The 14,997-nt window shown below is 39.4% G+C and overlaps 1 protein-coding gene across 3 annotated transcripts in view; it reads right to left on the reverse strand.

The window, feature by feature from the left end:
- Positions 1-868: 868 nt before the first annotated feature.
- Positions 869-14,997, reverse strand: part of proser1 (proline and serine rich 1) — a 36,231-nt gene continuing 22,102 nt past the window's right edge. For all 3 annotated transcript variants that reach the window (XM_080197494.1, XM_080197493.1, XM_080197495.1), the window contains 2 exons: positions 13,230-14,457; positions 869-5,851 (listed from right to left, as the gene is read on the reverse strand). In XM_080197494.1, coding sequence (XP_080053620.1) covers positions 5,723-5,851; positions 13,230-14,457 — 1,357 coding nt within the window. In that variant the 3' untranslated portion in view covers positions 869-5,722. The remainder of the gene's footprint in view (positions 5,852-13,229; positions 14,458-14,997) is intronic.

Here is a 14,997-nt window from a genome sequence, read left to right on the forward strand (position 1 = left end):
TATAAAAAAGTTCAATCTGTAAACAGAGTCTCTACAACACAAGCCAGTAATTCAACCCAATTGGTCATTGCCTCACATGAGCTTCCTCCCAGTAATTCCAATTTTACCACCCCACCCGCCCACCCAACCCCTTTACTTATAATTAGAACAGTGAAGTACAAGCCTCTGGAGATATGCTAAAGTTCTGTAATCTGAGAAAACTATATTCAATTCTGGGCATCACCAAAAACATTTTAGAGAAAGTGCAGTTTAGAGCAAAAACTCATCAAGATTAAAGAAGATCGAATATTAGAGAGGTTCAAGCTTTTTGGTTTGAAGGAAATAAAAGTGCGCGTATGTTTGGTTGGGGGGGGGGGGGGGGGGGGGGTGGGGGGTGGTAATCTATATAAAACATTGAATGTTATCAAATGATTTAGATAAATTAATTCCAAAATATTATTTCACACCGTCAGGAAAGTAGAACCTGTTGATATTAAATTGTTTGGAAGTAAATTTAAAACTGCTGTTGTGAAGATCTTACAGAAAATGTAAATATTTAGAACCACCTACTAGATTGGACAGTTTGAAAACCACTTTAGGTGCATTCCAAGTGCATCTGGACACTAACAGGATCTTTCATTGGACATGGGTCTTTTCTCATGCTCGACTTTCCTCACATACTTATTTCTATTTCCAAGAAATGGCCAGTGACATATTTGGCTTAGGTGACTGCAAAATATATCTGTAATGAAGAACATGTAAGTGACTTCACAAGTACAAAAGAATATTCAGGGGCTTGAAGGTGTACAAGTAGGAAAAAAGCAAGTTCTGATGGTGTACCAAAACAGTGCATCAAGACAAACAAAGCTCAAAACAAAGATCAAGTAACTTTTCTTTTACACGCTACACTGAGGAACAAGTTCATTTTAACTTGCAAGTCTATACACTATATTTAGAACAATGAACTTTACATTGATGACACCCTTATAAATGTATTAACAATGAAACAGAACTAGTTTTCTGAAAGTGCCAGTTTGACCATTCTCGCATATTAGCATCCTCTATACTATTTAAAAAAGAATGTCAAGGATGCATATTTTTATAAGCTTTACAGCTTTAAGTTTTAAAAAACATTTTTAAAGTTGATACTCCATCATACCAACAAATGTAAAAATCCAATATTGTTAAATTAAATTCAATACAGTTTGATTCAGAGGTTAGATTTTAAACTGCTTACACAATACTCAACATGACTGCTAGAGAACATGTACAACTTTCAAATGTATTATAGCTAAAGCCTTTTAGTATGCACACCTAAGTAATAAACAAAATGTTCCATTTGTACAATTCTGTTAAACACACACATGAAATGAAGAGAATCAGTAGGTGAACCAAGAACGTCCCCATTGATAGGATGTGTTGTGCCAACTCTTTGATTAGTATGCCAGCAAATTCACATAATGCTCAACAGTACAGTCCTCAAATAGCCTTAACTGTCAGCATTCAACCCAAAGCATTAAGGAGGAAATGTTTTGTCTTTTAAAAAAAGATCAACACCATTGTAAGGATATATTCTAGAGTACATATGTTAATAAAAATCCTTTAAAATCAAATTAATAGTAAAACATCCACTAATTTCTCACAGCAATGAATTCTAGCTTTCTGTTTCTTTGAAAAAATGCTCATGTTTTCATCTACAAATTTATCTCTAAAGAATGTAAAATGATCAAGAATTGTTTGTGGGACACTAAATTCACACAGTAGAACCTCAAAGTTATAAACACTAAGTAGAAACTAAAATATTGACATATAACTATTTATTGAACATTTTACTATATTTTAGTGTGAACTGTAAATTAAAATTTTACATATTCTACAATATCTTTATTTGAATCTTTAAAATTGAAGTAAAATCAGGAATAGCCTTGCTTCACTTGACCAGCTAGTTTTATTTGTTTCCAACTCAGTACTTAAACAAAAGGAATAGTTTTAATAGCTGCATTACTCCTAAATAACTAAATCAAAAAGAATGAAAACACAAGTTTACACCAAACATTTGAAAAAATGTAAATGTGTTGGCTATGTCAATTTTCTTCCTTCCTATTTTTCCATAACCTTTTATCCAAATCAATTATTTTCTCTTATCAACTTTTTTCCTTAATGTTTAAAACATTTATATCTTTCTAGGCAAAACAGATAATGAATGGAGAAGACTTTTATTTTAAAGAGAAGGACTATTCATTGGTTGAACACAGTTAAAGCCTGCTTTCAAACTACTTAGAATTATACAGCATTTACGAGAGAGAAACAGGTCATTCAGCCTAAATGACCTGGGATATTTACGCTCCATAAGAACCAGTTCCCTACTTAATCAAACCGTATCAGAATATCCTTCCATTTCTTCTTCATGTGCTTAACTAGTTTCCAACTCAATGGATGATCATGTTTCAAATTCTAATCATTCCCTGAGTAAAAACTTTCTTCTAAATTGGATTCATTAGTCACCACCTTATATTTATGACCCTTTTGTTTTAGACTCCCTCATAAATAGAAATATCTTTTCCATGTCTAATTATTCTAGGTACTATTCTATACTGCTAGTATAGGCAAGAATTAAAGCAAGACCCCAAAGTGTTTTGAGGGCCCTCAAACTACAGTGTGCGGAGTGGGTAAAATGTCTCCATAATATGCAAAAAAATTAAAGATAAACTTATTATTCAATCACTGGAAAACTGCCAGCTTCCATTATAAAAAAGATGGTCATATGCTCATTTCCTGGATCCAAAGTACTCACTTTTTGAGGTTCTGCTGCATTGCAATTTATTATTTGATTGTGCCTGGGCTGTACACTTTTAAAAGAACAAAATGTATGAACTTGACTGACCCATTCAGGATTAAACCCTGTAATTTTATTTTTTCATTGTTATTTTCCTAATTGTAGTTATTCTTGTAATCTGTATTGGAATCAAACCTAATTTTGGTGCTGGAGGGAAAGGGTTTGTGTATCATTTAAATTTTTAAACATTTTGCTTTGAATAAAGATAGTTCAAGCTGGTTAATCATTTCTGTTCTGGTTTCAAAATTTGGCTTTATGCTGCTGTTAATAAATGTAGTTTAACTCAGCTAACTGTTGGAAGCAGAACCAAGTAATAGGGACATGGAATAGATATATTCCACCCAATCAATTACAAGAAAGAGTCATCCTTGATACGAGGTATTAAGAAAGGTATTGGTCAGTAATTGTTTTGGCGCAAGAAAAGCATTTGGTTTGGGAAACTTGGGGCATAAAAGCTGAACAGCACATGAGATTTTTCAAGCTCTAACTGCCACAGGAATGGAGAGAAAGGCTAGTAATGTTGTACTCTTACTTTTAGAACAGGTAGAACATAGAACCCTACAGTGCAGAAAGAGGTCCTTTGGTCCATCAAGCCTGCACCGAACACAATTCCACCCAGGCCCTACCCCCATATCCCTACTTATTATACTCACTAATCCTTCTAATCTACGCATCCCTGGACACTAAGGGGTAATTTCTTAGCATGGCCAATCAACCTAACCTGCACATCTTTGGACTGTGGGAGGAAACCAGAGTACCTGGAGGAAACCCACGCAGACACGAGGACAATGTGCAAACTCCACACAGACAGTGACCCAAGCCAGGAATCAAACCCAGGACCCTGGAGCTGTGAAGCAGCAGTGCTAACCACTGTGCTACTGTGCCGCCTGGAGAATCAGCAGAGGGACAACAATGAGCAAGCAGGAACAGATGATGTATGTGGCCAAGTAAGACTGGCAGCAGGGAGGTGCACCTAAAAGGTGGATGAAGCAGTGGACAGGTGAAGTGCCATCTAAGAAATGGGTAATTACCTGCCAAGCAGTCTCTAATAAAAGGAGTGCTTTGACCTCTCATCTGGCCATGGCCGGAGATCCTCAGTATAACTGATCAAAGTCTTTACAGCTCACCAGTTTTAGTGGGAGCTGTTCCCACTATTCACTTGTTTGCTTCAAACTAATAAGTTGCAGATGTAGGGTGAAACTCCTCAGCTGTTGGACAAGAGAGAATTTATGTGCAGAAGTGCCGCAATTGCCTCCTTAATTACTCAAATTGGCTTCCCACCACAACCTCAGGTTTCCCTGTTACACTCCCAACTTTTCCCTGGGAACACCATAAGGGGTCAAGGTTGCATTGGGATCCTGACCTGATTTAAAAAATAAACATTTAACAGCAAGCCAACATTTACTGACAATCCCAAATTGCCTCCAAGAAGATAGTGGAGTCCATGTGGTGTAGGTAAACTCTCAGTGCTGTTTGGGAAGAAGCTCCAAAATTTTGACCTAGTGATAGTAAAGGAATGGCGATTTATTGCCAAGTCAGAATGATGAATGGCTTGGGTAGAAACTTGCAGTTGGTGGTGCCCCATATATCTGCTAGCCTCGTCCTTCTAGATGGTAATGGTCATGGGCTTGGAAGATACTGTCTAAGGAACCTTGGTGAGTTCCTGCAATGCTTCTTTAGACGGTACACAATACTGCTACCCCATGTTGATGATGGAAGGAGTGAATAGGAGAGAGGAAGGGAGGGGAAAGAGCTATAAATCTATTACTGTGGCAGAGAGTCACAAAGGCTGAGTGTCTTGTCCTTCTTCAGTGAATGAGAAGACAACTATAACAGCTTCATCAAAACAATGCCACAAACTGTAATATGCCACTTGATTAGTCACAGGATAGAGGAGATCTGGGTTTATTCCACAAGTGTCAACAAGAATAACAATATCTGGTTGATAGTGAGCAAAGGCATATATAATCCATTGAGCTATCCCACTCTTCAAATGCAACTTTGCTCAATAATTGAGCTGAGAGATGACCGATCCCATTAGCTAATTCTAATTTAACATGTATTTGGTCAGGCAATAGGAAATAATATAAACTTATCAAACCCTAGTTTTATGCCTTTCCACAAGTCAGTATGAATGGAACAAGGCCAGAACAAATATACTAATTAATCTTCAGAAAATTCATAATTAACAGTTCATCTTCTACAACATACAACTGAGATAGCCTTTTGCAGTACACTTGGAAGACTATACAAATACGTTTCTTATTCATTCACAATTTATTACTTTAAGTGGTGAGCCACTTCCTTGACAACTGAATAGCCTGCCAGCCATTTCAGAGGATAGTTAAGAGTTAACCACATTTCTGTGGGTCTACAGTCACATACAATCTCAACCAAGGACAGCAGATTTATTTCCCCAAAGCTCAATAGTGAATCAGCAGATCAGATGGGCTTTAAATTACAATCCAGTAGTTGCATTGTGATCGTTACTGATTTTTATTCCAGATTTAATTATCTGAAATTAAATTCCCTAGCTTCTGTGTTGGGATTCCAACTCATGGCTTCACTTCATTAGCCCAGTCCTCTGGATTATTAGTTCAATAATTTCTGTCCCTTTGTATTAACACTTCTTAACGCAATACATCTAAGTGATATCCCACAGTTAACACTTGAATGAGAGATAGCAGTTAGTGAGACAAATGAGGAGCATATCAATGTTAAAACGTTGTTTCTATTTCATCTCTTAATTTTATATCTTTAGATATCTTCTATAAGAAAAATTACCATCAAGTTTCACCTACATACACTGCTAAATCTACTGTATGTCTAATCAAAGAGCTGGATAAATTCAACAAGCATCAGTTTTATATCTGAAGCATACAAGATACTCAAGAGCAAGTCCATTATTTACTGCCATCCTAGTTGAGAAGGCAAGCCAGGTTGCAGGGAGTATGGAGTTCCTGGTGCAGATGAGTAGCATGCAAAACCACTGTTGCCCTGAGTTGAAAAATTCTCCAGAGTTGCAGCTGAATGTGTCTGGAAAAAAAAAACAATGAACAGTGATTGCGCTAGTAATTGTAACATAAGGTGCTCAGATTGGTGTGGCAACTGTGCTTTCTCATTTGCTACTCAATTTCCATTTTAGTATTGGTCACATCACAGTGCAACCAATCACTATTCCTCATGCAACGGACAGTTAATCGGGCTGTACCTAGAGAATACATTTTATTTTATACCTAGATTTGAGCAACAAAAACTTCTGTAATGCAGCGCTCCCCTCTCGCATGTGTAGCCTCCAATGTCTTGGCTCCACTAGAACTTTTCTCTTTTTAATCTATTTAATTGATTGCTATTAGTCATGTCTCCTCTGAATGTGGAGGAGTGGTGTCCATCAATATCCAGGGGCGGGGGGGTGGGGAATTTGGGTTGATGTTCCTTGGAAAGAGGAACTAGCACTGACTGCATTTATTTTGACCATTTTTTCTCTTTCTCAAACCTGATTTTGCACGCTGTATTTTGCCAGCACCTTCTGTTTAAACATTAAGCCAGTTTCTTGCGACCCTAATCTCCAGGATCTGTTTTTTCAAAAAAATTCCATATTCATTTTCTTTGTTTCCTGCTACCTTGCCTACTTAAGTTCTTTTGTTTCTTTAATGTATGCTAATTCTTCAATGCTTCTATTACTTGACTGAGGTGAGGGGTTACACATTCTGAAAACATATTGCAGTTAAGTCCTGTCTTTGTAGAGTTTATCCTCCCCCTTTTTTGTTTATCCGTCTCTTATTTTATAATTCTCAAAACCTCAGTAGTCTATTGTCATATGGTAGATCAATCAGCACATGATTCAGATGTGGTATATTGCTTTTTATTTAAATTAGTTGCATTATATTGAAGGTGCTCAGAGTTCAGTATTGAGATTCCTTCCCTTCCTGATTAATGATCTAGAGTCTAGACCTTGGTATACAGGACACAATTGCAAAAATCTGTGGGCGATTCAACTTGGAAGTATTATGAATAGTGGAGGATACTACAGAATTGCTGTCTCCCAGTTTGCTTAGTTTTTGGAGGTTTCAAGATATCGAATAGGATGAGTAAGGCAGGAGAAGTCTTGGTTGTGGAATATGTGGTATTCTGGTAGACCAGTAAAAATTTAAGGTATTTGATAAGCGAATCTTGTTCCTTTGTTGCTTTCAAAGGGTGTTTCGGCATTTGAACAAAATATTTCGCTAGTCCATTAGTAGCAGGGTGACATGACTTGGAAGTAATGTGTTGAATAACATTCTTTTGCAGGAAATTCTCAAATTCCTGCGAGACAAATTGAAGACTGTTATCATTTACCAGCTGTTCAGGAAATCCAAAGCAACTAAATACTTCTAGTTTTTTTTAATTAGTCTTCTCAGATGAGATAGATGTCATCACATTGATCTCTGGTCATTTGGTGTAAGTACCAACCATTACTAAGAGCACATGTCCTTCAAAAGGTCCTGCAAAATCCACATGTGCATGTTGCAAGCTTCTTCAGGCCATTCTTATGGATGCAGTGGTGCTAGGGATGGCAAATTTCTTACCATGGCACAAGAAGCACATTATTCCAGCTTTCTCCTCATTTTGTACATCAGATCCAGGCCACCAGAATTAACTTCTTGTTTTGCCTTCATGCATATGACTCCACAATGGCCTCTTGTAAACTTCTTTAACACCCACTTCCCCAGTAGTGGCACATTCACATCCTGACTATAGTGACAGCTCCAATCTCCTGGAGTAGCAGGATTTCAGGTTAGGTGTTAGTTCCAAAAGTATTTTCTCGTAAAATCATATTTATCACTTCTGAAAGCACAGGATGACTCCAAGTGTGTTTTCTCACTTGCTTAGAAGCGATGGATGTGTTGTCTACTTGCGCAAAGTAGAAGATATTCCCTTTCAAGCAGTCTGGCAAACTGCCAGACAGTGACAAATTTGAAAGTCCATCCACGTTACAATATAGACTTGAGTGTCAGTACATAGTGATTTATTATTGTCACGTGTATTAACATAGTGAAAAGTATTGTTTCTTGCGCGCTATACAAAGCATACATAGAGAAGGAAACAAGAGAGTGCAGAATGTAGTGTTAGTCGTAGCTAGGGTGTAGCGAAAGATCAACTTAATGCGAGGTAAGTCCATTGAAAACTCTGACAGCAGCAGGGGAGAAGCTGTTCTTGAGTCGGTTAGTACGTGACCTCAAACTTTTATATCTTTTCCCCAAAGGAAGAAGGTGGAAGAGAGAATGTCCAGATGTGTAGTTATTATGCTGGCTACTTTGCCAAGGCAGAGGGAAGTGTAGACAGAGTCAATTGATGGGAGGCTAGTCTGTATATTTTGTAGTTCCTTGCGGTCTCGGGCAGAGCAGGAACCATACCATGTTGTGATACAACCAGAGAGAATGCTTTCTATGATGCAACTGTAAAAGTTGGTGAGAGTTGTAGCTGACAGGCCAAATTTCCTTAGTCTTCTGAAAAAGGAGAGGCATTGGTGGGCTTTCTTAACTATAGCGTCAGCATGGCAGGATCAGGATAGGTCGTTGGTGATCTGGACACCTAAAAACTTGAAGCTTTCGGCCCTTTCTACTTCATCCCCATTGATGTAGATAAGGCTATGCTCTTCTTTATGCTTCCTGAAATGGATGACAATCTCCTTCGTTTTGTTGACATTGAGGGAGCGATTATTGTTGTCGCACCCGTTCATCAGATACTCTATCTGTGCAAGTATGTGCAGGCAACAGTAATGCTCATCTTTGCATTCTACTTGCTGCAAATAACCGAATCTAATCCAAAAAATGGTAGCAAGTGGACAATGATCTGTCAGCAATATGTGGGAGAGAGTTTACAGGAACTGATGGAGTTTCTTTACTCCAAAAAAAAAGATGCCCAATGCTTCCTGTTCAATCTGAGCATAGTTACTTTCAGCTTTGCTCAAGGTTTGAGAAGCAAAGGCAGTAGGTCTTTCTTCACCTGATGGCATGATATGGGACAGCAACATTCCTACGCCTTAAGGTGGTGCACCACAAACTAACTGTATGGGTAAAGTAGGATTAAAATGCATGAGTGACTTAAGTGATGTTTCTTTGGCATGTCTGAAGGCATTATTGCATTGATCTGACCACTTCCGTGTCTTGTTCTGGCACAAGAAGTTATATAATAGTTTCAGAATAGAGCCAAGTTTGGGACAAATCTTCCATAATAGTTCAACAATTCCAGGAAGGAACGTAACTGGTTAATATTCTGAGGTGCAGGCACCTTTGTGAAGGCCCATGATGCCAATCGGCCGACGGCTTTCAGCAGACATTCTATGTATCTGAATACACAAACTCAATTGTGGAGCTTCCTTTGGAGCCAATTCCATAGAAACAGCGATTTCAATGGCCTTCTACAGAGTAAAATTCTCAGTTAACACTTTTGTATTGCTTTCATGCGTAGACACAAACAAATCTGTACTGCATGGCGTCATTCAGCACATTTCCAATCTCAATATCTTGCAAGTCTTTTAATAGTGCGACTCCCCCTCCTCCTGACTTCTTTTGTGGAATCTAAAGCACTCTGCAATCACTAAGGGTTTTGGTGAAAAATACTTACAAAACGTCTACAAAATGTCCATAATCTGTTTGTATATTTTAGTGTCGGGTTTGTAAAGTTGCTCTAAACTGTGGAAGAGATTAAAGTTTTTCACCATTCACGCTCAGGAAAGTAGGCATCATAATATCTTCAGCTACTTTGTTTGCCTGAACAAGATAGTCAAAGCGTTTGGTACAAAAGCTCCATTGCTCCCCATTTTTGTCAAAGAGTTGTAAGATGCCAAAATCTCCTGCCATTATTCACAGCAGGTTTCCCGTATCTTTGTATCACACCTAAACATCCAGCAGCCACCCCAATTTTCTTAAACAAGATACCCAATTGAATTCAGACCCATTTATCACAGTCAGCTCTATAATCTCGTTGCAGTGTATCTTTTACTCATGTCTACCTATCCCATTGGTCTCCTTGGCCTGTGCAAAAATTTTCTTTTTATTCCAACTGTCCCTCAGTTAATTTCCTTTTTCTGCGTGGCTCGCAAGCACACAGTCCTCATCCAGGTTTTGCTCTGCATTGGAGATGTAATACACGAGTCAGACTTTGGGTAAAAAACAAATAGTGATTTATTAACCGTGCGTGATCGCTTCCATGGCTGCTGCTTCTCTACGTTTCCCAAGTTAGGTTTTTACATCATTTCCAGTCAGCCAATAGGAATAAATACAAATACATAACAGGAAGCAATTTGATAGAGATATTCAAAATCATGAGGGATCTGGAATGAATAGGTAGATAAAAATTGTTCCTATTGGTGGAAGGATCAAGATACATTTAAGGTTATCGCTAAAAAAGCAATGGTGCCATGAGGAAATGTCACACAGGGCATGGTTAGGATGTGGAATGCATTGCCTGGGAGTGAGAGTTAGGTATAAGTAGGTTCAATTTAATCATTTGAGGAGGGATTAAATTATCTGGAAAGGAAGAATGTGCAGTGTTATGGGGAGGTGGTGAGTGTATGGCACTAAATGAACTGTTCCTTTGGAGAGCCAGCAAAGACATAACAGGCCACGTGGTCTCCTTCAGCATTATAACCATTCTGCAATTCAGTCCACATTTGCTGGGCTTGACAAACACTGCTGGCAATTTTGTTCAATTAATATTTTATTTGACTTTTATTCCTTTACATAACTAGATAGTTATTAATTTTTTTAAAGGATTCAATCAGCTATTCTTTAAGTATTTCTGATGCACATCTATTCAAATTCTACATAATTCGGTGGAAAATAAATTTCCTCCTAAATATAATTTTGCTGGACACTTTCCAATATTGCATCTGAATATTTTTGAGACATGTTGCGGAAGCTTTTCATCTTGCACTCATCAAATGCCAAATTTCAAACAATCACAACAATTTACACTACAGGAGAAAAAAGGTGCTGACTGATTAGCAATGGCTTACCAAGGTGTTACCATAGTGAAGAACTGCAGGCTCACCAAGGTTTGAACATATTCCTTTTGTGAGCAAAGGTTCCTGCAAATCAATGTATGTCACTTCTAGCAAGTGTAAATGAGCCATATTATGAGCTCAACTGATTATCTTGAATTGGTTGTTTGTGCAACTATTAGCTCATTCAGGATTGTTCAGCAAATGACACCTAACAGTAGGTGTTTTGTTTAGCGTTTTGCAAGCAGGAGCTGGTCTACTTGCCAACCAATCTTTACCCTTTTCTCCTGTTGTATAAATTGTCATGGTCATTTGAAAATTAGTATTCTTGATAAGTGCAAAATGAAAAGCTACAGAAATATTTCTCTCCTTTCAGCAATATTCAAGTTCTATACCATCAAGCAATTATTCATATTGCATTGTATTCACATTTTTCAGGTTTGCACTTGCAACTTACTGAATAAGACCTATGTTTTCATAGGTCTGGATCTTGTCCTTTTTAAATGTTTCTTTAACAAGAACAAGTTTAGTTTTCTTAGCCTTTCCTCATAAGCTGATTTCATTCTGGAATCTTCCTACTCTGTTTGTATCCTCCCAATGAAGGCATAATTAAAAAGATCGAATGCTTTCAATCGCTTCTATATTTTTCACCTGATCACAGATAGCTAATGTGACTTACTTTGTTCTTCCTTATATCTTTATGAACAATCAACAGATCACCTAGAATTGACATTGCAAAACTTCTAACCATCTTCACCACAAGGTGGAGCTTTTGTATTTAACAATACAAACTACATGACACAGTTACAGAAACGTTAACCATATCGGCAGTGATTCTCCCAAAAAAAGTTCTAAGCATTGAATTTGCATTAAAACTGATATTAAAATGCACATTTAAATACATGATGCTCCATGCCAATTTCTGGCTCAGAGCTGATGGCACCGGAAATCTGGCACCAGGAGACCCGTGGAGGCCACAGTGCTTCGTGGGACTGCAGGAGGAAAGCAGAGTACCTGGAGGAAACCCACTCCTGGCTCACTGTGCTAAAAAAGCAGCACAGCAGGATGAGAATCACCTCCATTATTTCTTCAGTTATACCTTTCAGAATTCTAGGGTCTGGTCTTCATCTTGTACCAACATTTGGTTCTGTTTCTCATAGAATTTCAGAACCCTACAGTGTAGAAAGAGGCCCTTCAGCCCATCGAGCCTGCACCGAACACAATCCCACCCAGGCCCTACCCCCATATCCCTACATATTATACCCACTGATCCCTCGACACTAAGGGGCAATTTCTTAGCATGGCCAATCAACCTAACCCACACATCTTTGGACTGTGGGAGGAAACTGGAGTGCCCAGAGGAAACCCACGCAGACACGAGGAGAATGTGCAAACTCCACACAGCCAGTGACCCGAGCCGGGTTTTTAATCTGCACAAATACATAACAATTCTACACATAGGTTACAAATCTCAGATTCATTTCGAGAAGATTCAGAACGGGAAACCATGACAGGAAGATTAGACCTTGTGGCCCCATTTCTCCATTCACCGTGATCATAGCTGATTTTCACCTATTTTCCATATCCCCTTGATTCCCCGTGACATCAAAAATCTGTTTTAAATATATGCAATAATGGCATATCCACAGCACTCTGGGGTGAACAATTCCAAAGAACAGAATTAATTGAACTCTTCCCATTTTCTGATCCACTATAATTAACATACTCTATAAAATAACTTATATGGTCTTTCACTATACATGAAAAAGTACTTTTGATCACTCAATCCAATGAGTCTCAGCCTGATTTTATAGGATTCCCAGTCCTTTCAACTCTACTTAATAAGACTCAACACTGCTACCAGTTAAAAAGTACAACAAATCACAGGAATATTTGATACTAATAGTTAACCAATAAGTTTAATATAATTAAACTTTCCGTGCTTCATTACTTACATGTGCAGAATTTAAAAAGACAACTAAAAAAAGTGGGACTTTTCCATATTTGTACTGAGTAAACAGTAGAGGAACTTTGGGGTCACTACTCTTTGGAATACTCGTTTCAAGAGAGCAGTGGAGGCTAGATCATTGAATAAATTCAAGGCTGACAGAGTTTTGATAGACAAAGGGAGTTAGAGGTTATGGATATTAAACACAAGAGTAGAGTTGAGATTACAACCAGAGCAGCCATAGTTTAGTGAACAGTGGAGCAGGCTTGATGGGTCAAAGTTCTACTTTTGCTTCCAAGTCCTATAAAGTTAGAAATTAGTCAAGAAATTGAACAGCTGAAATTAACTCTTATCTTCTGCAATCAACATATTCATTGCCCCAGCCTTGTATTTATGAAGCTGTGCACGCCAATTCTGCCCAGATATAAAAGTGAAGAAAATTGTTCTGTTTCTGCTCAATGAGTGCTCACACATCTTACCTGCAGTAACGGTGACGGTGCAGCAGGTTGTAATCCAGGAAGTGATACAGCCCCCATTGTAGTTTGGAATCCTGGTAAAGATGTCGTATCCACATTAGATGGTAGACCCGTTGGTGACACCATACTCACACCAGACTGTACACTGGGGATAGAAGTAGTGCCTACAGTGGACTGGAGATCAGAGAATGAGGTAGTGCCCATAGTAGATTGGATGCCAGACAGTGCAGGAGTACCCACAACAGATTGGATTCCTGGTAGAGACCCAGCGCTTAGAGACTGAATCCCAGGCAAAGAAGCAGCACCTAAAGCAGACTGGAGAACAGGCAGAGAAGAAGCAGCAGCCATTGCAGACTCAAGACCAGGCAGAGAGGAGGCAGTCACAGCAGATTGGAGGCTGGGAAGGGATACTGAACTTGATGTAGGTTGCAATCCAGGTAAAGAGGCAGCCACCACAATAGAATCAAGTCCGGAAAAGGCTGTAGATGACTGCAATCTGGGGAGAGCGACAGCAGCAGGCTGGAGGCCAGGGAGAGAGGAAACTGAATGTTGGAGTCCAGAGGGGGAGGCAGGAACAGACTGGAGTTCAGAAATAGATGTAGAAGCAGGGTGGAGTCCAGGGTGTGAAGGGGCAGCAGTAGCAGACTGCAGTCCAGCAAGAGAGGCAGCAACAGCATGTAGACCAGCAAGAGAGGCAGCGGCTTGCAGTGCAGCTGGAGATGCCGCAGTAGATCGCATTCCAGCTGGCGATGCTGCAGTAGATCGCATTCCAGCTGGTGACGCTGCAGCAGAACGTAACCCAGCAAGAGATATTGTAGGCTGCAGTCCAGCAAGAGATGTTGAATTTCCATTAGGTTGAAGTCCACCCAGAGATGCTGTAGTCTGGAGTCCAAGAAGAGAGGCAACATCAGCACTAGGTTGGAGTCCAGCAATAGGGACAGCAGACTGAAGTCCAGGCATTGTAGCTGACATTGCACCATTCTGGAGTGCAGATAGAGATGGAGCAGCCCCAGAAGAATGCATTCCCGCCAAAGTTGCTGCAGCTGCAATGGACTGAAGTCCAGACAGATTTGCAACAGACATGCCTGCTTGGAGTGCTGAAAGAGATGCAGGTGATAAAGTCTGATTTTGGAAAAACATAGACATTCCTGGGAAGGACACAAGACCTGGGAAGTTGTTCATAGATGGAGATGTGTTAGCACTGTCACTTGTCTGAATCCCTGAAGATGAACTGAAAAACGATAGTACAAAATTAAAGTTTCAACAATTAGAATCACAAAAGCAACAGTAATACATTTTTAAAGTAATCAAGGCTAGGATTTTTAGGATGACAGAGTTTCTCATTCCACCATCTGAAGAGTCGGCAGGGATTGTGTGTGCCCTGCAGTCTTTTCACACTCCAACAAGCATTAATTGGCTGCAGGAGGGACTGCCACCCCTCAGGAGCTGCTGACAAATCTGATTGTTAAGCAGCTCTTTAGTCCCTGCACCACCAGAAGCTGCAGTGGACAGGACTGGGACTGCAAGCAGTTCCCAAAGCCGGTATCTCAGGATGAGGTATGTTTTGGGGTCCCAGGGGAGGCACAAGGGTTCTGCGCTTGCTGGCCCAATGTTAAAAAGCTTTGATCCTCCAACCTCTTCCCACCAGCCTAAAATTTGAGGTTGGGTGGGCTACAGCCCTTAATAAATTGGCCTAAGGATCTCAATTAGAGCAAGAACATGCAGCCTCACCTGCCCTAGCATAAAACTAGAGGGGCTGGGATGGACAGCA

The sequence above is a fragment of the Carcharhinus amblyrhynchos genome, chromosome 10, assembly GCF_965287045.1.
Source record: "Carcharhinus amblyrhynchos chromosome 10, sCarAmb.v2.hapA, whole genome shotgun sequence".
In the NCBI taxonomy this organism is placed as follows: Eukaryota; Metazoa; Chordata; class Chondrichthyes; order Carcharhiniformes; family Carcharhinidae; genus Carcharhinus; species Carcharhinus amblyrhynchos.